At 47.2% G+C, this 27,330-nt stretch overlaps 2 protein-coding genes across 6 annotated transcripts in view; one reads left to right on the forward strand and one right to left on the reverse strand.

Moving 5' to 3' along the window:
- The window catches only part of LOC138804503 (ceruloplasmin-like), a 31,714-nt gene extending 24,230 nt beyond the window's left edge, over nucleotides 1-7,484 (forward strand). The window contains exons 19-20 of the mRNA XM_069988796.1: nucleotides 5,855-5,959; nucleotides 7,397-7,484. Coding sequence (XP_069844897.1) covers nucleotides 5,855-5,958 — 104 coding nt within the window. The 3' untranslated portion in view covers nucleotide 5,959; nucleotides 7,397-7,484. The remainder of the gene's footprint in view (nucleotides 1-5,854; nucleotides 5,960-7,396) is intronic.
- On the reverse strand, nucleotides 813-25,417 carry LOC138804502 (BLOC-2 complex member HPS3-like). Of its 5 annotated transcripts, none has more exons than XM_069988792.1 (17): nucleotides 25,385-25,417; nucleotides 20,714-21,205; nucleotides 19,791-19,962; nucleotides 19,607-19,692; nucleotides 18,732-18,924; nucleotides 17,014-17,095; nucleotides 14,588-14,742; nucleotides 12,821-12,929; nucleotides 11,785-11,966; nucleotides 10,799-10,976; nucleotides 9,993-10,226; nucleotides 7,912-8,097; nucleotides 7,417-7,605; nucleotides 6,511-6,615; nucleotides 4,688-4,894; nucleotides 3,921-4,011; nucleotides 813-2,787 (listed from the first exon to the last, which is right to left on the reverse strand). In XM_069988792.1, the coding sequence occupies exons 2-17, from the start codon at nucleotides 21,189-21,191 to the stop codon at nucleotides 2,654-2,656; spliced, it is 2,781 nt and encodes a 926-aa protein (XP_069844893.1). In that variant the 5' UTR covers nucleotides 21,192-21,205; nucleotides 25,385-25,417; the 3' UTR covers nucleotides 813-2,653. The 5 variants fall into 5 exon arrangements, 4 of the variants coding, with proteins under 4 accessions (XP_069844893.1, XP_069844892.1, XP_069844895.1 ...); XM_069988791.1 differs by lacking the exon at nucleotides 25,385-25,417 and adding an exon at nucleotides 23,918-24,152; XM_069988794.1 differs by lacking the exon at nucleotides 25,385-25,417 and adding an exon at nucleotides 23,737-23,752.
- Between the last annotated feature and the right edge of the window lie 1,913 nt (nucleotides 25,418-27,330).

Below are 27,330 nucleotides of genomic sequence, written 5' to 3' on the forward strand. Positions count from 1 at the left end.
GGAGGGAAGGAAGGAAGGAAGGAGGGAAGGAAGGAAGGAAGGAAGGAAGGAAGGAAGGAGGGAAGGAAGGAAGGAAGGAAGGAAGGAAGGAAGGAGGGAAGGAAGGTCATCAGCCAGTTGTGGCTATCCTGCCATGTTTAGTCCAATGCTCTGACAAGTGTAAAAGAAACTATTTTAGACTATGACTTTTCTGTGGCAGTCAGATAACCTATTAGTTGTCTTCTGCAGGGAAAGGGTTGGCCTACCTTTAAAAGTCTCATTGGCAGGGACTGATATGTTTATATTCCTAGCTAAGTACCCACATTTAATACACACTCAAGAACAGAGGAAATCAATGAAATAGAATTGTATACATTGCCTTTGGACATGATCTCAGACTTAGAGAAAGCTGCAAGAGTGCTTAGCAAGTGATGCTCACACAGCTGTCTTCCCTTCTTCTAGCTCTCCTTCCAAGTGCACAGCAGCCTGTCTCTGTGTAAACACATACACCTGCACTTCCTAAAAGCAAAAACATCCTGTGTACAAGTACAATGCCATTGTCAAGATCAGCAGAGCTGTAACAAGGATGAAAAGACCTTTCTCAAATTTGACCCTTCACCTTACTTGCATTTTTGATACAAGAAGAAAATCCAAGGACATGTGCTGTATGATGAGATGTGTCTGAAGTCTCTCTCCCCCCCAAGCGTCCCTCCTGCTTTGTGACCTTCACACTCTAAGTACCGTCAGCAACTGCTGACGTCAGCAACATGCTGGGTCTGCCCTCATCATGGGGTCCGGGTCCAGTGTTTTGGCAAGACTCTCAAGAAGAGATGTCTTTCTCCCCCCCACACTGGTTTGCTGCGTGGCTGGGAAGCTTTGAGATGGCCTCTGCTAGCCTTCTCCCTCCTGATTAGTGCTTCAATGAGGATCTCATAGGAAGGAACTCATTTTCCAATTAAGGCCTTACTACAACAAGGGAACTTTTTTATTTATTTTTGGTTGTGGGCTTGAATTCGGGGCCTGGGAGCTGGCCTGAGCTCTTTTGCTCAAGGCTAGTGCGCTACCACTGAGCCACAGCCCCACTTCCGGTTTTTGAAGTGGAAATAAGAGTCTCACAGAGACTTTTCTGCCCAGGGTGGCTTTGAACTAAGATCCTCAGAGCTTAGATTCCTGAGAAGCTAAGATTATAGACATGAGCCACTAGCACCCAGGAGAACAAGAGATTAAAATTAACATTTTAAAAGTGAAAAGCACCATCTAATTTTTTTTTTTTTACTATATGAACTACACTATTTTAAGTAGCCATCTTAAAATTTCTTTCTTTATGTAGTACAAGTCTGGCTGAAAGACATGGAAAACTGAGACAGGACATTGGTTCCTAACAGTGTATGTGACACTGCTGAATGGGACTGGCTATACACATTTCTAGAAAGACTGAAACCGTACAACCTTGCATTTGTGTGTGTGGGGTGTCCTTGTCACAGATGGAAAGATGACAAGCTGTCCTATGACACGCAGCTGACACCTGTGGAAACCTGTGGGTCACTGCCACCACCACCACATTCCGAGGACTTTCCAAAACCACATTCAAAACAATTCTGACCAGATGTGGCCCTGGGCTGTCCATTAAGGCTCACAGACATGTCTGCGACCACTGTCCCCCATACAGTCCTCTAATGTGCGACTGACCTCATTTCTAGTGAATCCAAGTGCAGAGGGTAGAAAGGAAAGTCAAACAAGAGAGAAGCCACTCTGAGTTTTGCTGAAACCTAAAGGATGCTCAAAAGATGTGACCTGGATCTGGGGAAGGGCATCTGACAATGTTTATAGCAAGACCTGGCAAAAATTAAATGAATAATAAACTAAGAAAAGGCCAACGGGGGAAAGGCTTCAGAATATACTGTCCCAGACACAGAGAAAGTAAAAGTTTTGCCCAGCCTTAGCTGAAGTCAATGCATAGTATCAATGATCTGAACTTAGGACTCAAAATTTTTAACAAGAGCTTCTATAAAAAGACTAATATCATGATATAGTTCTTTATTTTCACATATACTCTGTCTGAAAAAAATAAACAGCATTTGTTAATATTAATAACAAATAGAAACAGGTTTTGCTGCAAACACACAGACACACATTCAACACATATTGAGAGCCAGACAAAAACTCAGCTTTGTAAACTTGACCTTCATTTGGCTCAGAGCACAAAAACAACCTAAGTTAAAAAAGTAACAAGAAAATAAAAGTTCAGACTCTTTTACTGTGGCAAAATATTTACATCTTTCTTAAAGAAAATTACAAATAACAACAACAAAAGGACAGAAATCTCGGAATTGGAGCAGATAAAATTCTGGGCCACTTAGAGTGACACACATTTCCTTCAAGCATCCTCGGGGTGGAAAGATTGTCATGTCTTCACAGCCCTGAATTGAGGCTGTCCTGAGCAAAGTCACCACCCCCCTTTAAAAATGTATGGCTTCTTTGAAGAATTCTTATCTTGAAGCTTTTACATTCTGGACCATTAAACAGAGCCAGACATACATTAGGGAACTAACAGTCACCACTCCACGGTAAAGTTTGTGTCCGGAAAATGTCTGAGGCTTGTACATGCTGACATGATACAAAACCCCCTGTGCTTGTAGCTGTACCTGGCACCCAGTGATTTTAAATGCTACCTTCAAGTCAGAGTCAGTGGCTTCTTTCGACTGCAGTACAGCAGGTATGGCAAGAAAAATGCTGCTGCGCCATCTTCTGGGAGAACAGTCAAAAATTCCCTCAGCTCCAACTCCACAGCAACGACAGACAAGGCCTCTGGTGGGGAAGATACTTGGGTCAGAACTTGGTTCTCCCATCCAGTATTCTCCAAATCACTCAATTGATCAGATCACACAAAAAAGAGTCATTATAAAAACAAAGAACAGGTTCCTCCATCCAGACTGATTTTAACAACTTCCTCATGAAGCCTTTCCAGAATTATTTGAAGTTTATTTTACATGCAATTGGGAGTTATTACTTCACTGTTGGATGACTCCATTGTTTTTAATAGATTTCTAGCATTCTCTAAAGAAAAATACAATCATTTGAATGCTATTTTGATGTTAGGACTATATACAGCTAATACATAAGGACAGTTTACTAAGACAGTAAATGTTGTTAACTTTCAGACACTGTTTTCCTAAATCAGATCCTCTCTATAATGAGAGTTTCACATTAGTAAGTACAAATTTCTTTTTATTACCATTTAGCTTTTCTTCTAAACAACAAAGGCAGGTGTTCTAGTGACAGCTATCAATCAGGCTGAGGTAAAGAGACCTTGCCTGCCCAAGAACCACCCTGAGTTTAGTTGTAGTACCAAAACAAAACCGAAAACAGATGAGGGAAGGAATTTGTCATATTTTTAATCATTTTCATGATCGGTTACTTAACAGATGCACATGCCCTCTCCTATGCACAATGTTTCAGCATCCACTGGGCCTTGTAACTCCATCCACATTCTGGCACCATGCCCTGTGACCCTCTTACACCCTTTATCTCCTAGAAGAACTCATCAGTCTTCAATCGTGTTTAATGAGCTTAACTCCCCACCTGAAACAAATTAAGCACCTAGACCATCAATAAAAGCTGTAACTGTCCTAGTGTCAGTATTTTGTATCTTCAAGTATCTTGAAATATTAATGAATTTCTATGATGTGATAATTTAAATGCGTGAAAGTATTAATTTATAAGAACAATAGCACTGAAAGTGGAAGAGGTAAATAAGTATCGTATGTGTTGGTCAGAGGCCATATAAAACTGAAAATAAGCTTTCCAGATGATTCTACAAGTCCTCTCTTTTCTCACTTCTCTCTCTCCTTCTCTCTTCTCACTACATGGCATGAAGTGAGGTCAAGGCCTCAACAAATTCACAGTTAGAATTTATCTTTAATCTCTAAAGGGAATTTTACCTTTTAATGATGCCAGATGAAGCTGGAACTTCTCTCCACCACACTTCACTCTCTGAAAAAGTTCAGGAAGCAATTTTTTCCACCACAGAGTCTATCTTAGGAAAAAGTAAGAAAATTTTAGTTTGGTGCACTTTGCCCTTCATCGGATGAAGGACTTGGCTTTGAGCAAGGGCACCGGTGGTTCATGCTTATTATCCTAGCCACTCAGGAGGCTGAGACCTAGAACAGTTTGAAGTCAGCAAGGCAGGAAATGCCATGAGATCCTTATCTCCAATTAACCAGCAAAATGCCGGACTACAGACCACATGGGGGAAAATAATTGCATCATGGTTTCTTAACTTTTAATCTCCAAACAGCAGGTTTTTTAAAATGACAACAGACCATTAATACCACCTCACAGCACTCAACACACAGGGCATGAGCATGCCTAGGCCTTGAGCCCCACATCCCTGTAAAGGTGGCCTAAATGGTTCTGCTTTGCAGATAAGATTCCAGACCCTGGGTCTGGGAAGGTGGCTCAGTGGTAGAGCGCTTGTCTTGCATGCATGAGGCCCTGGGTTCAATTCTCCAGCACCACATAAGCAAAAAGAAAAAAGCTAGAAGTGGTGCTGTGGCTCAAGTGGTAGAGCGCTAGCCTTGAGCTGAAGAGCTGAGGGACAGCGCCCAGGCTCAGAGTTCAGGCCTCACGACTGGACCCAAAAAAAAAAAAAAAAAAAAGATTCCAGACCCCATAACACTTACAAAGTTTGAACCATCTGAAAACATACCCGGTGCTCATCTTTGAGTTCGTGGTTAGCGTAGGGGATGACAGCCTCTGGACACCTGTCTAGCAGGGTGTCCAGGCACTGCTCATACTCTTTCAGGCGCGTGTGACACAGAATGTGGATACTGAGGCCCGCAGTACTGTCTTCCAAGAGTGGCTCCAAGAATGGAACAATGGAAGCTATGTCAAATGAAGGACCACATATAAGAGACTATGAACAGAAAAGCAGAAGGTTACGGGATGAGGTATCAGAAAATAAAAGCACCAACACAGCGTAGTTTTGTAAGAGACTAAACCTTACTTGCAAAACAAAAGAAGATGATGTAATTTTAGAGCCTTATGCATATGGTCCTTACTTAATAAGTCTAAGAGGACAGAAGAATTAAATAATTTTGATTTGCCTCTTTGATGCTTAATAGAAAAGTCATTTAAAAACACTATCATTTAATTTACTTTAGACAGACTACAAATTAAAAGGAATGTGTTTCTTTATGAGTCTAAGGTGTAATCAACTCATGGTCAAAGATGCATATGCATTGGTATTCAGTACTGAAAATCCCAAGAGATCCAATGTTCAACAGTAAGGAGCCAGTGAGTCAAACAACAGAGGTAACATTGTGTTATCAGAGTTCTATTGTCAAAGACTCTAAGGAGAAAACACTCAGGATAAAATGCTGAGTAAAAAAAATCTTCATAGGAGATTCTACTCAGAGATGTCCCGGTTTTGTAAAACCCGATCAGACCCAGGCCCAGTCAGGCTCACAGAGAGCCCTCTGGAAGAGCCATGCCACTGGAAACAGACTTCCCAGGATGGAAAAACAGGCCTGGTTCTCCTTTCACACTGTCCTGTGTTTCCACCTACTTTGTATATAACTCCAAATAAAATTCAACATTCTGAAAGCCAGTGATTGTTCAGAGCTTGGTTAATCAATGCAGCTGGCCAGAATGTGGTACTGAGGAATCAAACCCAGGGCCTCATGCATGCTAGGCAAGCACTCTACCACTGAGCCACCTTCCCAGCCAAAAGTATTGTACTTTTTTTTTAAAGCAATTTTACCAGTGTTTAAATTTTAAAGTATATCTAATATTATCAATTGCACCATCAAAACAATCTCCATGCTTCCTCTCTCCTGTAAAAGAGTCAAGTGACTTCTTTATTTCTTTTGCTCAGCCTCGTCTCAGACTTACAGCAGGACAAGAAACATTAATTACTCATTCTTGGCCAGTGTAATCATTTTATTCCAAACATCCACCAAGGAATGGCCGGGAAAATAAGGTTGGTACCTTTGCTTCCTGCACGTTTTATACATTGACAACAATGTGTCAAAGATGAAGTAAGGTGATAACCTCCCTACATGGAAAACCATCTATAAAGAACTATAGTGAGGAAATCTCCCTACATGGAAGGCCATCTATAAAGAGCTATAGTGAGGAAAAGGATTCAGGAAAGTTCAGTCAGATCCCATGCTTGAAAGCTAGGAGCCACAGAACAATGCAATTTGAAACTGGTTTTAAAACATCACTGAGTTACACTTTTCAAGCAGTAAGTGAAATAGGCCTTGAAGTCTTCTGAGGGAACTCTAATGACAAGCACCCCAATGACGTTAAGTGTGTCAGTTAGTTCTGTGTGTAGATGACACCCTGCCCACCATCAGCAGTTCCACACAGAGGCAGAGGCTTCCTCCAAAGTCCCTGAGTGCGCCTCATTTTAGATTTAGTCCCCCAAATGCAATGTTCTAAATTAATAGGGCATTTGATGTCTCACCAAAGCAAATATAATACATCTTACTGTGCATATTCAAAAGAAAAAGAGACATTTCTATTTACCTGTAATTTTGAAAGGTCTTCTCTGTAATTTTTATCAGCTAAGGAATCTGGTGATAAGACATGAACCCATGGATAGATTAAGCCATAATGACTACAGGCATTTATCTGAAACATAAAATAAATTTGTCATAAACAAAATAGACCACCACCTACCCCCCCCCCAACAAAACCCTCTTCATTCAAAGAAAGGTAGTCATCAATGCCATCGTCCATATCATACCTGTGTAGGCTGTATTGGGTGGGAAGCCTTCAGAATGTTCTTCCGCCTGTTGCTTCTATACTATATAATCTATATGCAACATTTCCTTATACTCTAAACTTTTTAAAATATGCTACAGAGCAAAAGTAAGCAATATCACTTTTGCAATTATACTCAAAAAGAGCTAACAGTAATATTAGAAGTAATTTTTATTTATGCTACTTTATTTGGGAGGTAATGTTTCTTCCACAAACTCACTGTGAGTGACAAGGAACCCAAGGAGCTTAGACAAAAAAAAAAACAACAAAAAAAAACCCTTTTCAAATGTGAGCAATTCCCATCACTATCTCCTGCTTGGCTCAGCTTGCTTGTCTGGCTGGTACTCTACTTCGAGTCATGCCTGCAGCCATACTTTTTGCTAGTTATTCTGGAGATGAACCCATGGACTTTTCTGCTCAAATGGAAGTGCCATCATCCAGATCTGAGCCTCCTGAGTACCTAGGATTACAACTGTGAGCTAGCAAGACCAAGCTCCTTCATGGACAAGTCAGTTGTAATGCACTTTTAACTCTAGCTTAAATATCTAGTGATAAGAAACGAGACTTAACTATGAGTAATTAAAAATATGAAGGCCTTAAAAAAAGGAAGGTAGATTATTTTATGTGCCTTGCCTGGGCCTCCCTGAAGGCCCAGTTCCATTATCTCACCAGATCCTCTGATGTGCGAAGTGGTGTGGTGTCAGGAAGCTGCCTCTTAGATAATCTCCAGATGTACTGTGATGTGAGCTTGAAGCAGAGTTCCTGAAGAACCACATCTGGGAGACAGGACACGAGCTGAGCTTCCCAGAAGTCTACCAGGAGCTGAGGAATCGAATCTTCACCCTTACCACAGAGCACCTTGAACACAGAGAAACAAGCCAGTCTCAGATAAACAGCTGGTGTTTACAATGGCACACCATGATACAGGCCACATGGTGAGTAATTCCTACCCCTACCTAGAGAACAGTTAGGCATTGTAAATAAGAAGCCGATTCAAGGTTGCAAGGATGGAGCTTCTCCAGAAATACTTTTGATACGTGCTTTTATGTGACAGACCAATTATGTGTAAGTCTGTTTTTCAATAAACAGATGAGAAACTGTTCTTTTGTTCTTCTCCCTCTTTCACTCAGTTCATTAAATTACGGTTTAATTACTGTGACAAACCTTAAAGAAAGAATCTGCTTCTTCAATTCCAATTTTGTTGTTCTTCTGCAAGCCCAGGACGGACGCCACCAGCAGTCCAGGCTGGGTCTCCTTTAAGTGAGCTGCAAACTGGGTAGGGACAATCTGCCCCTTCCTCTGTTGAATCAGCAGCCGAGGTTCCAGAATGAAGCCACACACCAACTGCATCTGCAGAAGACAAAGAAAATAAGGAGGATTTTCCTGATGACTCAAACACAATTTTTTTCTTTAACTACAAAGATTAGTTCCTATACCAAGAAGGATATCATTAACTGCCTTATGTAAATCATTAGAACTTATCTCAACATCAGGATGTTCTATATCTATAGAGAGGTTTTATTTAGGGCTTTAAGACTATATCTTAAGCTTTTCAAAATTATGGAAAGAAGCATCATGTTTTAGAGTTCCATTTTCAGAACAGACAGCCTGATACTGGCTTGCTCACCCTACTAGAATAGTTCACTGGTGAGTGGTAAAGAATGTCTTCTTGTTTTAGAAAGCAAAGTCATAGTGAAGCACTGGTGGCTTACACCTGTAATCCTGACTACTCAGGAAGCTGAGATCTGAGGATTGCAGTTCTAAGCTAGTCTGGTAAGAAGGTCCCTGAGACTCTTATCTACAATTAACCACTAGAAAATTGGAAATAGAGCTGTGGCTCAAAGTAGTACAGCACTAGCTTTGAGCAAAAAAGCTTAGGGACAGTGTATGGGCTTTGAGTTCAAGGAGGGAGAGGGGGAGGAAGGGAGAAGAAGGAGAGGGAGAGAGAGGGAGAAAGATGAGGGAGGGAGGGAGGGAGAGAGGGAGAGGAGAAAGATGGTCCTGTGATCCTTGGAAGCACATGGGCTCTGGAGCTGACTGGTGCAACTCTACCTCATCCACTGGCCACCTGTATTATCGTAAGCAAGTGATTTGCCTCTCTGTCTTGTTGTCTTCTCTGTAGCTTCATGCATGAAAGCTATTTGGGAAGCTGAGGTCTGAGGAACAAGGTTCAAAACCAGCAAAAAGACTTGTTATCTCCAACTAACCACAAAAAATGGAGCTGTGGCTCAAGTGGTAAAGTACTTGCCTTGAGCAGGAAAACAAAATCTCAGGGACAGTACCTAGGACAAGACACCCATTCACCCCATACTCCCTCTACACTCCAACTATTTTACAGTATTATTTAGCTTTTTGTTAAATATTTAAATATTGTTTAAATACTGCCCCCCCCCTTTTGGTCGTGGGGCTTGAAATCTGGGCCTGGGTGCTCTCCCTGAGCTCTTCAGCTCAAGGCTAGCACTCTACCACTTGAGCCACAGCACCTCTTCCTGTTTAAATACTAAACAAGCTAACATAATCAAGGGTGCAGGACAGGCCCTGGACATGATAGGAGGTACAACATATAACCATTAGTCCCTTTTCCCTTAAATGACTAATGTCTTGGGCTCACATTCCTAAATGGCCTCTCCACCAAGAGACATGGCCTTCCCCCTTAAGTCCTACCATCTGAAGTCCAGCCCTCCTGACAGTCCAGCACCTGTAACTTTCCAAATGGAGAAGGTTTTTACAGGTGCTTGGGTTCTAAGCCCCATAGTTAATGTCCTTTGTGCTGTACTTAAACGGACACCACTCTGCTGTTCTCAGTGACCACACCATCTTTCTCAGGCCAGGTCAGACTATCCGCTCCAGGCAGAGCCCAGAGTACCCTTCACGCAGGCATAGTGCTCCAAATGCTACTAAGACAGCCAGAGGAACAGCTGCTGCTGCTATTTCTCTTGTATTTTTCAGACCTAAATTCCTACTTGGATCATTTCCTTAGATCTGCTTTCCATTACAACGAAGAAAATGTAAGTTAGCTGCATGCACGCAATCCTAGCTATTAAGATGGCTGAAATCTGAGGAACAAGGTTCAAAGGCAGCCTGGGCAGGAAAGACTCTTCATCTCCAATTAACCACCCAAAAGTTGTGGCTCAAGTGGTAGAGTGCTAGCCTTGAGCAGAAAAAAATCCCTCAGAGACAGCACCTGGGCCACACCCACACTCATAGCCACACAGCACTCCCTCTGCGTAGGCAGGGCACTGTACCTCTGTATGGCTTTGCATCTCCTTTCTGTGCAAGTCGAGATCTCCTAGTTTCAGAGCCACTGCTGCCCTGGTCAGGGTGACCAAGACGGAGGAGAACCCACAGGTGTCCAGGCCCCTCAGGCAGCTCCAGGCAAGTGAGGGGTCAATGTTCTTCATGGAAGGGCTACAGAGAATATGAGGCAGTTGCTTCGGCTCAGCCACTCGAAACATCTCAGCCACTCTTGCTGCTAATTCCTTTGAGGACATCAACCAAGAATGAGAGGTCAGGCAGCCGGCAGAAAGCAACAAAAGCAGCAAAAACACCTATAATTTAAAATCCACCTAAAGAAGTAATTTGGACGAGGTGATCTCATTTCTCTCAAAACATCAAAGCAATGGGTACTGCAATTTCCAGAGACCTTTAAAGGATAAGAGAGGCCAAACACAAGCCTTAATGCCTTGAGACCACCAGGCCAGGCTCCGCAAGTGAGTGCTGCCTGGACTAGAGGCTGGACAGTTAAGGCTGCAGGCAGCACAAGACACAGGAAAGCAAAGCCACATTCTGCATCACAAAGGGAGCCATTTTCCAGTCACCACGCTGGTCCCTCAACCGCCATGGACCAACCAACTCTCCAAGCCTGCATAACTACAAAAGCCTTTCTAAGTTCTTTAAACTATGATCATTAAAGGCATGTGATTTTTTTTTCTCTTTTAGGAAAAGGAGGAAGGATAATATTAATAACTTGCCACCTAAATACTATTACATAAATTACTAAAATAGAAAGTTAAAATATTAGCTATAAACAAACATAGAAAAGTATACGCACTCCACTTAATTCTTCATCCAGGTTTTCATAAAGGGAGTGATTAATATAAAAGATTAATCCCCTCTCATATTTCTGTGATTCTTCTTCGGCCCAGTCCACACGGGCCAGGACTTCAGCCAGAGACAAACTGGACATCTTGTAGTATGGCAGGGCCAGGTGGGCATGCTGGGTAGCAAGCCTTACAGGAAAAAAAATACAAAAGCCTCCAATTAGCAAGTTTTGAGCCCGTTCCTCACACATCCAGTAAAAAACAAGTCATGCTTTACAAAGTCAGAAAATACCAAAACCATCTCCTGCCGTTAGTAACTGGAACAAACTACTAAGTACTATTTTACTGTCATTCTAATTAATGCAGTTTCCTTTTTCTGGCCCCTAAATAAAAATGGAAAAGCAATCAATTAACTAAGTGAATTTTAATATTCATGAGGTGCCTCTAAAATAATGGTGTTTATTGGTAAGAAAAGTGTGTTTCATTAAGTTGTAACCAATCCCATAGTCCATATAAACCTCTGAAAAAACTAAATAGAAAAATGTGCAAATTGTTCACATGTGAAATAAAAACTGCTGCTTGTCCTTGGGTGCCTGGTGCCATCAAAGCACCAGTGACACTCTGTAGCTGATTCCTCTAAGCTCATGGTGAACAGAGCAGGCTTGTCTCTCAGGGAGCTTCACTGCACGCCGTCCCATAGCCACAAAGAGCAGGAATTCCTAAGTAGGTACAAAGTCATGAGTTGGAGACTCTACTGCTTGTCTGACAAACTGCTCCTCTTCTAAGACAGGGCACAGCCAGTGGTCTTGGCATCTCTAGGCCTAGCACAGCACCTGGCACTCTGTCTGGATTCAACGGGTGCTTGAGAAACGAGAAGACTGTGAACCAGCCCCCCTCACATCCCCTCGTGTCCCCTCACCAACCCAGTAACTACTAGGGAAGAAAGAGGGAGGGAGTGCATGCAGCCCGGGGGAAGGCTGGGGTCTGAGGGCCTGACCTGCTGTAGCAGTCCCCGAGGTGCCCACAGCTCTCCTTAAACGCTTCCACGAGCTCTGCTCTCTCGCCGGGCTCCAGCTGCTGGGTGTCCATGAGGGCGGCTCTGATAAGCAGGTGAGCCTCGCTGAGGAGGTGGATGCAGCTCTGCGTCCTCACCGTCTTGTAGGTGTTACTGTAGTCCACCTGGAGTGGGGATGACCAACAGATCATGTGGCTGCCCAGTTCTGTCCTTAATCCATGTTGGGCTTACAAGATAATGCCTAGGCATATTAAATACTAAAAGTAAAAAAGAAAAAAGCATTTATTAGAGCCTTAGCTGGGCAGTGTTTTACTCCAAAACCTATGGACCAGATAAATCTATACATGATGATAAATAGCACCTTGTTAAACAGCTTTAAGTGTCAGGGAAGGAAGGCCCAATTTATACTATAATGTTAATAGTAATGATTTGATCCCAATTTGGTGAGGCTAATGAACATGCTATACTGATAGTATTAACTTCTGTAAGGAAGTTCTGGGATGTGATGGTTTCTGGAGCTGAGACTGGGTACCACCTATTTTCAACTAGTGGTTTAGGTTGTTCTACTACATCCATTTCTGAAGCCCCAAGGGCTAGCCTGAAGCCATCAGTGTATTCACACGTCAGTGGGCAGCTCAGCCAGATGGTACCTCAGACGGCAGTTAAGCATGAAGAGAGCGAGGGGACGAGCCCAAGGGACTGTCAGAGTTAAGATGCCAGGACCAGACAGGCAACACTTAAAGCAGATTCTGCTGGGGTTTAAAGTCAAGGACTATTGAAGTTGGCCCGCTCTTGGACGCCGGTAGAAGAGTGTGTATGAATAAGGGCAGACATCTCAGTTTCAGTGACTCCTCAAATGTCGGAAGCAGTGAACATGCAGAGGTGATGTAAGAACTCATGCTCCACAGTGAGATGGCTCTGGGGTGGGCGTGGCCTCCTAAGCTGGTGATAATATAGTCAGTTTCTCCTCATCAATTCCACCGTCCATTTCTACAAGGGGAGAAGGTGGAGGAAGTACCATTTCCTTGTAGAGCTGCACTGGTGGGACTGTATCCACGATGTAGACATTCCACCCAGGCCCAGCTCCAGGAGGACTCCTCATCTGAACACTGGCATTTTTCCTAGAACTAAAAGCAAAACAAAAGACCGAGAATTTTAAGGCAAGAAACATTATTCATACATTGCAGTTCTGAGTGGTAAACATTGGGTACTAGAAGATAATACAACTCTGAAAGCACAGGACGTATCTCCAGTGAGTGGCTGCAGAGTTGATTACTTCACAGTACTCTATAGGCCTACAGCATTTACCGTCCTATCACATATTGGTAGTTCAATGCTTCTGATTCGCTTTATAAGCATTCTCAGAGAGGCTGTCAGCTCCAAACAGGTACTATTCTCAGCTCTGAAAGTGCCTGAGTGCAGACCTTCTCCCGCAAAGGTGATCCTAGCTCAGCAGGCTCTACACCACACATGTGAACAGGAAGAGCTTGCTCAGATACGCCAGGAAAAATCTGCAGGACCACATGAGCCTTTAATCTGCGTAAGGCAGTGTCTTATCTCTTGCTCCCTCATCCCCCCCCCCCCCGCCCTGCCCCACCCCCCTGTATTCTCCTAACAGTATAAGAACTTCCAAATTTTTTGATCAAATGAATTCTGTGCACACATTTTCTGACTAGTTATTTCCCTACAATTAGATTATATTCCCTAATACTACATTCCCAGTGTAGAAGTGTTCACAGCAAACAGAAGCATTGCTGGGCTAGAACTGAGTGCTCACTTCCTGTTAGAGACTGATGCGGCAGACATGTGATTGCATTTTAAGACAAACAGGCACATAAACCATGAAGGTGGCACTACAGACACTTAATTACTCATTTATCTTGCAATTACAGAAAACAACCTTTGAATAAAAAAATGTAACTACAAGTTAAAGCAAAGAATTCAAAAGGAGTCCCATTAAGTACACAGAGAAATATATCCTAAATTGGTTTAAAATACTGTCTTTACTGAAATTATTACCACTATTACTGTTATTGCTATTGATCATACTAGGGTTTGAACTCAGGGCTTTGAGCTTGCTAGGCAGGCTCTTTTCCACTTGAGCCACAGTTCCCCTCAAGTGCTTTATTTTTTCATCCTTCTTTTCCAACAGTGTGTCACATTTATGCCTTTGCAAACTGGATGCAGATAAGCTGACAGGCTTTCTATTGGTAGAGATGTGGGTCTCACAAATTTTTATGCCTTGTTTGGCCTGGAACCATGATTCATCCCATTTTAGCCTCACAAATAGCTGAGATTACAGATGTGAGCCACTGTGCTTGACTACTGAGACCATTTTTTTTTTTTTGCCAGTCCTGGGGCTTGAACTCAGGGCCTGGGCTCTGTCCTTGACCTTCTTTTGCTCAAGGTTAGCACTATCACTTCCGGCTTTTTCTGTGTATGTGGTACTGAGAAATCAAACCCAGGGCTTCATGCATGCTTAGGCAAGCACTCTACCACTAAACCACATTCCCGGCCTGTGAAACTATTTTGCAATTTGTTTTTTTCCAAAAGACCCATGGTGGATGGTTAAACATTATTATAGAGATCTTTAGACCCTTCTGTACCTTCTCTGGAAAATGAATGAAAAAATCATTGAAAAAAAAATCATCAAGAAAGAATAGAAAAAATCATCTGATCATTCCACATTTTGATTTAAAAGTGGTAAGGTAAGATAAATACAAAATATGCCAGCTATACTTCATTCTGGAAGCAGGCAGGCGTGTGTGGGGCATGGGGTACTTACGGAGTCCTTCTGGGTGACTCTCTTCTCTCCTCAGTGGCCTCAGGATCTGCCTTGGTCAGAAGTATGATGTGGTTTTTAAAGTGACAGATGGCTTTCAAACCAATGAAGAGCTGTATTCTTAAAGCACAGACATCCATACTCACAGGTGGGCAAGCCTGAGGAGGGGAAATCACAAGAGCTTTCACCTGACCAAATCAACCCCCCCCCCCAATCCACATTGCTATTCTTAAGAGAGTGGAGTTATCTAAACTTACATAGTTAACCATATGTCAGTCAGTCAATCAACCAACCACCTCAGTACTTGTACAGTGAGAAAACGTAAGTGTGGGAACTGGGCAGAGTGAGCTCTGTGGACCCCCAGGAAAAGCAGTCCTGGAGGGTTCCCCTGTGCCCAGCAAAATCCCCTCTCACAAAGGCTGGCTGGGGGCAGTCGGAGGTTCTCGGCAAAGCCAGCCACAATGACAGGACATTCTAAGGCACGCAAAGTGCTAGCCGCTTCCTTGTGGATGGGCGTGTGTTCCGGTAGCCCTGGGTGTGAATGAAACCTGGGCTGCTAACGGGCAGGTGTGCCAGGGCACTGAGGAACCATGCTGCTGTCCTGTGCATATGACCCTCAGCTCCAGGAGGGAGGATACCGACCAGGGCAGAAGGGGGAGGGCTGCAACCGAGCTCACCAAATGATACGGGCATTAACTGTTCTCCTCTGAGGCCCTCTCCATCAGCCCTCTCATCCAAGTGGCTGCCAAAGCCTTCCTATCTTAAAATAGCTAAGGAGGCCTTGGTCTGGTGGAGATGCAGGGCCTCAAGGGAAAGGGAAGATGTTGCAGCAGGTGCTCTGGCTCATGCTCAGGCTGTGAAATGTTTTTGGACGCCATGGCTCTCAGGTCTGGTTCAGCAGGTGAACTGCTGACTGTACACACAGCCAGCCATCTACCCTTCCAGCGAGGGGGCGGGGATGCAGGGGGAGAAGCCGCGCGGGAGGAGGGCCCTTCCCTCTCTCTCCTGTGCAGGCCTCAGCATGGCATCTCCCCACCAGCTGCCACTGCTCCTCTTTCCCCCTTCTCCTTCCTTCTCACTGGTTTTAAGGGACTCTAGGAGGATATGGTATAATGACTTTTTCAGTCCAGTGGGTACCCTGACTCTTATTTTAAAATTAAGGGCAAGACCAGAAGGATAAAGGATGCTGCATTTTCATTTTCACCAGGGAGATAAACCTGATTTTTAAAGTCAGCTCTCACTGGAAAGACTGAGTGCCTATCTTATAATGAGAAAGGCACAGGAAGCATGTGACTCTGGTCCCACCCTGGGGCAGCCACACAAAGCCAGGACAAGCATAGCAACGCAAGGCTCTGAGGATGGAGACCACACTCTCAATACCCACAAGCCACAACAGTACTGTGGTAAGACTGCTCAAGCTGGCTTTTAACCATCATCACCAAAACTTATTTTTCTAGAAAAGGCTTTCTAGGTGTACATAAACTAACTTTTGACAAACAGGCCATGATAATTGGGGGTTTCTCACTGCACGTACATTCATAACAAATATCCACTCAAGTAGCTTGTACTTTAGAGGTGAAATAGCACAGATGAGTAACTATGAGTCTATTTTGGAGAACAGAAATACAAGGTCAGATGATAAAACTGCCTTCATTGATTTTGTGGTTGGTGCTTTCCTGAGAATAAGCATGGTGTGTCTCACTAAAAGTGCAGTTATTGATCTAGCATATCCATTAACTAGACTAAGTGTGGAAGACTTGTTGGAAGCTTGAAAAACATCAAAAGAACGATAGACATATTTGAGGATAGTATAAGTTATTTTAATACCTCTTGTGTGGTATGGAGTATACTATATTTTGTTTACGCATATGCTACTTTGTTAATACATACAACTGCCACAAATATTTGTGAGGAAATTTTGTACTATAATATAGTCATAAACTGCCCTCCTTACACTGTACAAATTCTTCACCGAGCTTTAAAAAACTGAATTAAATTCTGAGTGAGATGTTTGCAAAGCAATCTTTTTTTTTTTTGTCGGTCGTGGGCTTGAACTCTGGGCCTGGGCGCTGTCCCTCAGCTCTTCAGCTCAAAGCGAGCGCTCTACCACTTGAGCTACAGCGCCACTTCCAGTTTTCTGGTGGTTTTATTGGAGATAGGAGTCTCACGGTCTCTCCTGCCCGGGCTGGCTTTGAACCGCGATCCTCAGATCTCAGCCTCCTGAGTAGCTAGGATTACAGGCATGAGCCACCAGCGCCCGGCTGCAAAGCAATCTTATGAACTGTGAACTCTACCACAAATCACAAATGCTTAGTATTTATGTCTATATGAAAGACAACCAGCGGCCTCCCTTCCTGGCCTGGTCCCAGGCCAGCCTGCGTGTCACACTCCTGACCCTGGGCCTCACTGTCACCAAAGCCAGTCCTAACCTTCAGGGTGGTGTCCATGTAGGGGTCATCCTCTCGGGCCACCGCTGCGCTGCACCGCACCGTGAAGCACTGCAGGTTGTTGCTGGGGAAGAGGAGAGAGGCACTGAGGGTGGAGGCTTAGGGCTACCCGCAGAGGGGGAGAGGAGGCTCTCCCAGCACACCACCATGCATGGGGCAGAGGACTTCCAGTTAAGGACGGAGGGGTTGAGACTGCTTCCCAGGAAGGAGGGGCCTGCAGACCCCCAGAGAGCTTTACATACCCATACCTGGCCCTCACTGCATCACTAATGCACATGATCCTCACAGGGCATCCATCCTTATCATCCCTAGATGCCCAGAAACTCTCCCACCTATCCTCGCACCTCTCTCCTGCCTCTGCCCTGCTTAGATACAGTCCTGTAATCTGCCATCCAGAACTGGTCCAGGCGCATATTCACCAGCGTCCATGCCCCTCCTCTGAGGTAACTGGCAAGCTGTGTTCCCAGCACTTTTCCACATTTCCACATCACTAGTTCTTCCTGGCACTTAGTCAGGAGTAGCTCTCTCCCTAGCTGGGGATTCCAATACTCCCCCTGGTTTAAAAAAAGAAGTTGCTTTCTTGTGCAATCAATCAGGAATATGGAGTATTTCTGAAACACCAGACACTATCTTCGGTTACAGTCTAAGCCTGCGCCTACCACATCTACTTCTCCTAACCTCCACCCACCGAAACTCTAGGTAGCCTTCACACCCAGCTTCAAACACAGCCACCTGTCTGAAACTTGTCAGTTTCCTTCCCTAGGACACACTGCGTGTTGTGAGGTCTTCAGATCCTTTGCAGAATCTAGTTTGTTTTCTGTGTCTCACACTGTTGCTTTAAAAAAGTAGCTGATACTGTGTATTCACAGTTACTTGGTCACAGGGCCCAAGGGCTTGAATATTATCTAGACTCAAAACAGTGGAAAGAGAAGCAAAAGTGCAGAGGTAAGAGGAAATGAGATCCAATTCCTGCTCAGAAAGCAGTTTTCCGCCAGCACGCTAGGGCAAGACCACAAGAAGACATCCACTCCCACACAGCCATAAGACCCATCCATCTACCCTGCCTCCCCATTGCGGCTCATCAGGGCTGGAGTCACATCCTTTTTCTGGTCTTACTGCAGTTCTTTTTTTTGTTTTTTTGTTTTTTTTTGGGTCCGGTCGTGGGCCTTAACTCGGCCTGGGTGCTGTCCCTCAGCTCTTCAGCTCAAGGCTAGTGCTCTACCACTTGAGCCACAGCGCCACTTCTGGCTTTTTTCTTTTTGCTTATGTGGTGCTGAGGAATCGAACCCAGGGCCTCAGGCATGCAAGGCAAGCGCTCTACCACTGAGCCACCTTCCCAGCCCCTCTTATCGCAGTTCTAACCCACTATGAAATAACTCGATTCTGAAAGAACAGGATGGCAGTGAGAAGAGGAAGCCTAAAAAGAGTTGAGAGAGATGTCCTCACTGGGCCTGCAGCAATCTCCCACATGCAGAACCTCCCATCTCCTTACAGAGGGTCCCCACCAGCTTAAGAAAGCATAGCAAAGCCACCCCGAGCCCACAGCACTGGACAGAGGCCGGAGCCATCCGAAGACAGACATGAGCAGCTCCTTAGTTTATGGTACTCTACGTTACTTTGGAGGGTGCTCCCATTACTGTAGGTAACAGCTACAGAACCCACGGGGGCGTGAGTAGGAGGCCAATGAGCTGAAACGATACCTTGTGATGACGTGCAGAAACTGTGGCGTGAGGACGGCCTGCCTGGCCGTCTCGGGATACTGGTAGACGGACATCAACTCCACGGACTTCACAACCATGTAGAGATAGCCGACATGGGGCAATGAGAAAAAACAGAAGAGACTCAGCAGCTCTTTTTCCTGAGACAGTTTCTCTCCATCGGACAAAGGAGAACCTGCATTCAGAAGTGAGAGTGTGTGGTTTGAGTCTGTGACTAACGTGTTAAGTCTTCCTCTGCCCGTCTACAATTAGCTCCCTAAGTCCTTCCCAGCGCTCCGGTGCCTTGCTACAACTATACTTCCTCACTGCTGGTTCCCAGTGCTCAGCATGACACACTCCAGACTAGACCCCCTTTCCTAAAAGAAACCAAGTTAGGGAAATGCTACATAGGACAAGTACTTATAGCTTCCCCTAGACATTGTCTAAGATATGAAGTGGGCTGGGACCAGTGATTTTCAGTCTTACTGCGCAGTAGATGCCCAGGACCCAAAACTATCAACTAAGTCAAACTCCCCAGCGTCATTATTAAAAAAGTATTCAGGTAAACTCAGGGTGGCAGGGTTTCGGACCACTGCTTAAATTCGGTCCACGTTTTCCCACCTGGTTCAGCAGGTGGGTCAAAGTAGCTTCCTTCAACATCCAGCTGGAACCCTGGTATATCTCTATTCCACTCCTACAGGGCTTCAATTTCATTTTCTAGGCCTGGGGATCATTACAAAGGGAAATGGCTTCGCCTCTTAGTCACTGAGCCGTGCCTTGCTAGTGGTCACAGGTTCTAAGGAACTTGGCAAGGGAGAGTTGGTTCCCACATGGGGGTCTTCCCGACAGCCATAGGTCTGCCTGCTCAGCACACATACCTGTTCGGTAAACAGGCAGCAGCTGGAGTGAATGCAACCTGACGTCATCAGATGAGACACAGAATGAAATATCAGGAGTGAAGCGTCTGTGGGTGTAAAAAGACAGAGGGAAGAATCTCATTTCCACATACTTTGAGCAGGTACATAAACATCAAATGCCAGTGACCGAAGAGGGCTGGAATACCGATAGAGCAAGTGCTGGATGTGCAGATACTCCGCTTTCTCCTCAACCAGCCCCGTCGACTCCAGGGTAATAGACATGCCAGACTGTCTGCTTTTCTCACCCAGCAGTTCCATGGGCTTTTGGCAGAAAACAAAATCATCTGATTCAAGCTGTGATGTTTCACTACTGGGTCCTTAAAAATAAAATTCAAGAGCTTAGTAACTTCAAGTACAACTATCTGCTTGAATGAAAACTAGAGAGGGTGCTGTCCAAGGTCTTCTAACTAAAATACGAGAATGATCGCCTTGCCCCAGCTGTACCATTACTTCTACTGCCAGATGTAAACAGACTGTCATGACGCAGAAAAAAATATGTGGAGCCAGATATAAACCCAATCTAGTAAGAATAACTAAGTCTAGCTAAGTGCAAGGCTCCCATCTGTAATCCTAGTTAGGTGAGAGGCAGAAATCAGGAGGATTGCAGCTAGAAGCCAACCTGGGCAGAAGAGTTTGCAAGACCTAGTCTCAACCCATAGCTGAGGCGGCCCATTCCTGTCATCTTAGCTAGGTGGGAGGCTAAAATTGGGAGGACTGGGCTCCAAGACAGTCTAGGAAGGAACGCCGCCTCAACAAAAGGATGTGGTGTGATCGTATGTGCATGCCTTCCTAGCGAGGACAGAAAGCCTACAACAGGCGGAGAGCGGGCCAGCCGTGTCCTCATCTCAAAAATCAACCAGCATGAAAAAGGGGTTGAGGTGTACCTCAGCATGTACAGTACTTGCCTAGCAAGCACAAGGCCCGAGTACAAACCCCAGCAAAAACGGACAAAAAAACCCCTAAGTCTATAAATAATGTGGCACGGCACCATAAACTCCAGAGATGTTCCCAAAGGTGAAGGGTTCTTCTCTGCCTAAAACAAGCAAGGAAATAAATTCCATCATTTACCTTCTGCCTGGTTCATTGTATCGCTGGTGCCGTGTGGATGATGGTTGACTCTCTCTGCATTTTTAGGTCCTGACTCCAGTTTTAGGATTAGGACTTCTAAGTCTGACATGACAGCCACATATCCAAGACAAAAAGAGATTTCCACAGGGGTAATGCTGTTTATGTGTATCACTAGAGAACGTTCGAAGTCCAGCACTGAGAACTCCTCACTAACAACTTGATACTTGAGAGTAAATAAAACAAACTGATCTGTGCAGCCAACAAGGAGGTCTCCTTTCACAGGGCAACAGGAGATGCACAAGGGCACCTCAGACAGCGGGATTTCCACGATAGACATCTGGTCCCTGAAGCCCTCGCTGAGCGGCGCCTCCATGCTGTGGCCCACCATCCGGACGCACACTCGGGAACTCTCGCTTCTTTTTCTCCTCCAGTTTGCATATGCACGCACAAATGTGGCTCCGTTCTTCTCCTCAATCATTACCAAATAGTCTCCTGAAAAGGAAATAAGATTTGACTAGACTTTGTAGTCAAACACAACTGCTTCCTTTGCTGACCTGAGATGAAACACACGAACTGGCCCAAAGACTATGGGAAGCCAAACCTTAGGTGACAGCATCAGTACTGGAAACTTATGAGGCCCGAGGTTCGGAGATGCAATCTCTCATCATCTGGTGGCTCAGGAAAACCTGTTCATTATTCCTACACCAGAGGGAATTCACACACCATTCTCCACATGAGCTCTAAGTGCATCCTGTGCCCTACAGGTACAGCTCCCAGACAGCTCTCCTGACAAAAATGATCACCACCATTCATGTCTTACTGAGAGTTACACAAACTTAGTATAAATCAAGGCATTCACTGTTAAATAGAAAATTACACTTGATATCCCACCAAATCACAACTTTGAAACAGAGTGAAGTTACACATTTATTTATAAAACTAAACAAAACATAAGCCCAAGTCTCTGAACTGGATTATATGAGCGTTTTTGTTGCTTTGGTTTTTTTTTGGGGGGGGGGTCCAGTTGTGGGGCTTGAACTCTGGGCCTGGGCGCTGTCCCTCAGCTCTTCAGCTCAAGGCTAGCGCTCTACCACTTGAGCCACAGCGCCACTTCCGGCTTTTTTCTTTTTGCTTATGTGGTGCTGACGAATCAAACCCAGGGCCTCAGGCATGCAAGGCAAGCACTCTACCACTGAGCCAACTTCCCAGCCCCTGTTGCTTTGGTTTTTAGCTAAGAAAACAACATGTATTTGTGGCGAGAAATCAATAAATATAAATGAAAAGCATAATATTACCTCCCAGAAGCCTCATCTTAACAATAAGGCTGCCTAGGGTAATTTTCTCTCTCTAAATATGGATCATGAAACATGTGCCATGATTTAGTTAACAGTCCTCCAGTGAAATATGTGGAAGTACATTTAGGTTTTATTCCCTAACAAAAATTTCTGCACATGTGAGTACCAAGGGGGCTGCATTAATGGCACAGACTCTCAATGCTGGGCAACAGTAGGTCCACGTTAATATGGACTACTAGGCTGCTGTCATCACTGGTACTCCAGCGGTGCTGTGAATGTGTCTGTGCCCTGCCTCTCCAGCAGAAGGCTTCAGTCATCACTCCTGTCTACACACACACACACACACACACACACACACACACACACACACACACACACACACACACACACACACACGTTTCCCTGATGACATTAACATTTCAAAACCATCCTTCAAAATTTCTACTTATCCAATGTTCCCAAATTTTGTAACAGAAGAAAATCTGTCGGCTAATGAAAGGAAAAAGATCTGGAGGTGTTTTTCTACTTCGGTGTGGGGGGGAGGGCTGGGGGAGGGGGGTGCACAGCATTTCCAGTAGATGGAAATACGTGAATTCTGTTTTTCAGTGTCTGTGAAACAACAGGCACTAACTTCCTAGGAGTAAAGGAAGGCAGAAGAGAAATGCCAAGAAGGGAAGATGAGTTTTCTGGATATCAAGGCAGCCAGGAGTCTGCCCATGTTTAGTGATGTCTATGGTTAAAAGTTCAACTGGGCCACATGACCCATGGTGTTAAAGCCTTCCCTCCCACATGACTTCTGAACTACTTTGGGGCAGCCAGCGGGGTTCTAAACCATCTTTGTTCTCGGGGCCTCATCAGTGCAGCAGTGCAGCAGTTATCTTCTCACCGTTCCTGTGCTGGTTCCCCTCGGCAGTGCACTCCTGGCAAAACAGTGGCCGAGATCTCCTCAGTGGCGGCCCAGCCTCACTCCAGAGAAGTTAACTGCTGCAGCCGAGCTGCGGTGGCCGGGGCCTGGGGCCAGGGGCTGAAGCCCAGCAGTGCCCTCAACGCTACCCCACAGGGAAGACAAGCAAGAGGTCAGCCTCCTGCTGCCACTTCAGATTTTAAATAAATTTTCACTTGGAAGAAAGGGGCAAGTTAGGCAAATTCTCTCTCACAAGCTCAGCCCACCATCTGCAATGGACAGCTTTACTATTTGATTAAAAAAAATCTTGAAGGTGAAAACTGCTATGCCTAGAAGAGGGCAGCATGGAGAAGAGTTACCATTCTAGAAAGTGGAAAAATGGGCAAGAACCAATGACTCACACCTGTAGTCCTAGCTGTTCGAGGCTGGAGTTCAAAGCCAGCCCAGATGGGCCAGACCCCAGGCCTCTCACACCCGTTACCCAGCACAAAGCCGGCCGTGGGGCCGGGGAACAGGGAGAAGCACCAGTTTGAGCACCAGTTGAGGAGGGCCTGAGCCCCAGTCCGCAGGGAGGAAGGGGAGAGGGGAGCAGGCCCTAAGGACCGGGCTCCTGGCCGGGGCGCGGCGCAAGGGCTGGGCGAGCTGGCGGGCGCGGGTCGCTCAGGTCAGGCGTGTCCGGCCGCGCGGCGGCGAAGGTTCTGGCGACGGCCGGCGGCCTCCTCGCGTGGCAGTGCGGACCCTCCCCCGACGGACGGACAGAAGGACGGACACCGGCGCGGGTCCTCACGTCGCCACGTCCGGTAGCGACTAAGGACTCGACTTACCTTACAGCGAAGCGGAACGGGGTGGAAGGCCTGGTGACCCCACACCGGACAGAGGGGTCCCGGGGCGCGGGGCGCGGGGCAGCCCGGCCCCCGAGGTCTGAGGACGCGGGGAGCGGCCCAGGCCACCGCGCCCGCCCGCCCGCCCGCCCGCCCGCCCGGCGCCGCGGACCCGGCCACTCACCGGGCTCGCTGTAGAGCAGGCGCAGCACGGAGCCCAGCGCGGAGAAGGCGCAGCGCGGCCGGCACAGCTCCCGGCCCGCCACGGCGAACGCCTCCACCCGGCGGCCGGCCGCGGCGAACAGCGCGTCGGGGCCCCCGCAGCACAGGCGCTCGGGCTCCCGCGTGCAGGGCGCCACCTGCTGCGACCCGAACGGGTGCAGGTTGTACAGGCGCATGGCGCCCGCGGGGGGAAGGCCGCCGGGGAGGCCCCCAACGCCGCCGCCGCCGCCCAGGCCCGCCGCTTCCGTGCCCCGCCGCCCGCCGCCGCCCAGGCCCGCGCCCGCCGCCGCCCAGGCCCGCCGCTTCCGTGCCCCGCCGTCACGTGAGCCGCCGCCCCGCCCCGCCCCGCCCCGCCCCGCCCCGCCCGAGCCGCGGGCGCCCGTGACGCCACGGCCACGCACCGACGGGTCCCGGACGCCGACCAGCGGGGGCGCCGGGGAGCGCCGCTCCGGCGGGCCGAGCTGGTGCCGCAGTCCCGACCCTCGCGAGGCCGCGCACCCGCAGAGCTGAAAGTGGAGGCGTGGCTCAAGTGGCGGAGCGCCCGCCGCGAGTCCAAGCTCCATACTGGGGCGCGCGCACGCGCACACACACACACCACCTACACACACGCGCGCACACGCGTGCACACGCGCACACACACCTGCACACACACCACATACACACACGCACACACACCTGCACACACGCGCGCACACACACACCACCTACACACACGCGCGCACACGCGTGCACACACACCACCTACACACACGCGCGCACACGCGTGCACACGCGCACACACACCTGCACACACACCACATACACACACGCACACACACCTGCACACACGCGCGCACACACCACCTACACACACGCGCACACACGCGTGCACACACACCACATACACACACGCACACACACCTGCACACACACGCGTGCACACACACACCACCTACACACACCTGCACACAACACACACACGCGCACACACACCTGCACACACACCACATACACACGCACACACACCTGCACACACACGCGTGCACACACACACCACCTACACACACGCGCACACACGCGCACACACGCACACACACCTGCACACACCACATACACACGCGCACACACCTGCACACACACGCGTGCACACACACACCACCTACACACACCTGCACACAACACACACGCGCACACACACCTGCACACACAACACATACACACATGCACGCGCGCGCACACACACGCACACACACCACACACACGCACACACACACAACACCTGCACACACAACACCTGCACACGCATGCGCACAACGCATGCACACACAACATACACACAACATACACACACCACACACAACACACGCACACACAACACCTGCACACACAACACACACACACACACGCACGCGCACGGCGACGGCCCGGCCAGACCCCCAGACCAGCTCACCACGGGAGGCCCCGACGGCTTCACTGGGGCCCCGTCCGGGGCGCAGGGCCGGCGGGATGGAACCGCGCCTCCCTCCCGCGAGCGACCGACATTGGCTCAAGGAGCGGAGTCGAGGCGGGACCGGGCGGGGCGGCCAGCGCTCGGGGCCGTCCTGAGCCACCGTCTTCCCCTGCTTGCGCACGCGCGCAGAGCTTCTCGAGGCCTGCAGCTCTGTCCGGCCCCGGCCCCGGCCCCCCAGCCCTCTGAAGGCCGCCCAGGACCTCGGGGGGGGTGGGACAGGAGAGGAGGACACGGGTTGTGGGGTGCAGCTCCTGGGTGGCTCCCCGTTAGTCTGGGCCTGTCTGGGTGGCCGCTGGCCCGTGCTGTACGGAGCGGAGCGGCGCGCCCCGTGAAAACGCTGCGCTCCGCTGCGGGGACCTGCGGTGCTCGCGGTCTCCCCCTCCAGCCCGGGCCAGCCCGCGCCGCAGCCCGCCGAGCAGAGCAGCGGGGACGGCGCTGTCTTCACGCGGATCTCTAGTTTGACTGCGGCCTGTGCTTGCAGGTCAGGCCGCCGGGAGCCTTCTGCTGCCGTTCTTTATTTCCGTGTAGGGTCTCTAGCCTGGCCTGCCCGGTCCTTGTCTCTCCTCCTCATGCTCCAAATGCTACTGTGATTACTGCTGTGATTACAGGTGTGCGCCACGACACACGCCTTAATCAACTAGTGACTATTTCCTGTTCATCTGAATTTTTTATCTAACCTGCATCATCAGTGCTTTAATGTTTATCTTAGGGACATTAACATCGCAGCACCTTATCAAACATCTGAAAAATGAAAATATTATTTACTAAAGTGTTACAAAATTAGCATTTTGATTGACTTGTTTAATACATATTTGCTAATTACATTGCAAATTATCATTGATTAATATGTGTTAATGACAGCAACAGGATGTTAACATGCTAAAATTCTAAAAACTCATCTGTTCATGAACTTGAGTCTTTTGGAAGTTCTAGTTCTATTAAGTCGGGATTGAATTCCTTGGAAATGTTTCCTTTGTTCTTTCCCAAGTTTTAAACACTTTCTCAGAGTACTACTCAAGAGGCTGACATCTGAGGACTGTGGTTCAAAGCTGGCTGGGCAAGAGAGTCTGAGACTCCTCAATTAACCATCAAAAAGCACAAGTAGAGCTATGGCTCAAGTGGCTGAACACTAGCCTTGAGCAAAAAGCTATGGGACAGAGCCCAGGCCCCGAGTTCAAGCCCCAATACTGGCGTGTGCGTGTGCAAAATGCACACACAAGCACGCACACACACACACACACAGACTTAGCTGGTTACCTGTGGCTCACACCTGTAATCCTAGCTATTCAGGAGGCTGAGATCGAGGGTCACGGTTCAAAGCCAGCCGGGGCAGCAGAGTCCATGAGTCCATGAGAGTCCACTCTTATCACCAATAAATCACTGGAAACTGAAAGTGGCCCTGTGGCTCAACTGGTAGAGCACTAGCCTTGAGCTGAAAAGCTGAAGGACAGGGCCCAGGGCTCAGAGTTCAAGCCCCCACAAAAAACAAACAAACAAGCAACAACAACAAACCCAGAAACTCCTCAGAGTACCTGAAATGGTGCTATTTGTATTTATATTCAACTTTAACTGTAGCATGTATATGGCTATATGGTTTTGTAAATTGTGATAATTTACTAATAGGTTTCCTGCATTAAAACATTTGTATTTATTAAGTCAAAAAAGCATGTAGAATTGAAGTTTCTGTCTTTTAATTTTCTTGCCACAAAGGAGGCAGAAGAATCTTGACTAGTCCTTTGCAGTATTCACTAAAATAAACTGAAGTCACTGCACTTAAGGTTGAATGGAAAGGTGGGTTTGGAGTGGTGCGGAGGATCTGAGGAAGGACTGGGCAGAAGGCAAAGGAGAGGCCAGACCTCAGGCAGCAAGTTCTGGGCTTGGTGAGT

This window comes from Dipodomys merriami, unplaced genomic scaffold (assembly GCF_024711535.1).
Source record: "Dipodomys merriami isolate MVZ:Mamm:240054 unplaced genomic scaffold, mDipMer1.0.p SCAF_367, whole genome shotgun sequence".
NCBI classification, from domain to species: domain Eukaryota; kingdom Metazoa; phylum Chordata; class Mammalia; order Rodentia; family Heteromyidae; genus Dipodomys; species Dipodomys merriami.

Coding starts and splice junctions, on each gene's coding strand:
- LOC138804502 (XM_069988791.1), bottom strand. CDS start 24,131: ATGCGCCTGTACAACCTGCACCCGTTCGGGTCGCAGCAGGTGGCGCCC. Junction 4,895..6,510: donor AAGACCTTTCAAAATTACAG/GTAAATAGAAAT, acceptor TTCTGTTCATAG/TCTCTTATATGTGGTCCTTC. Junction 2,788..3,920: donor TCATCTGGCATCATTAAAAG/GTAAAATTCCCT, acceptor CTTCCCCACCAG/AGGCCTTGTCTGTCGTTGCT.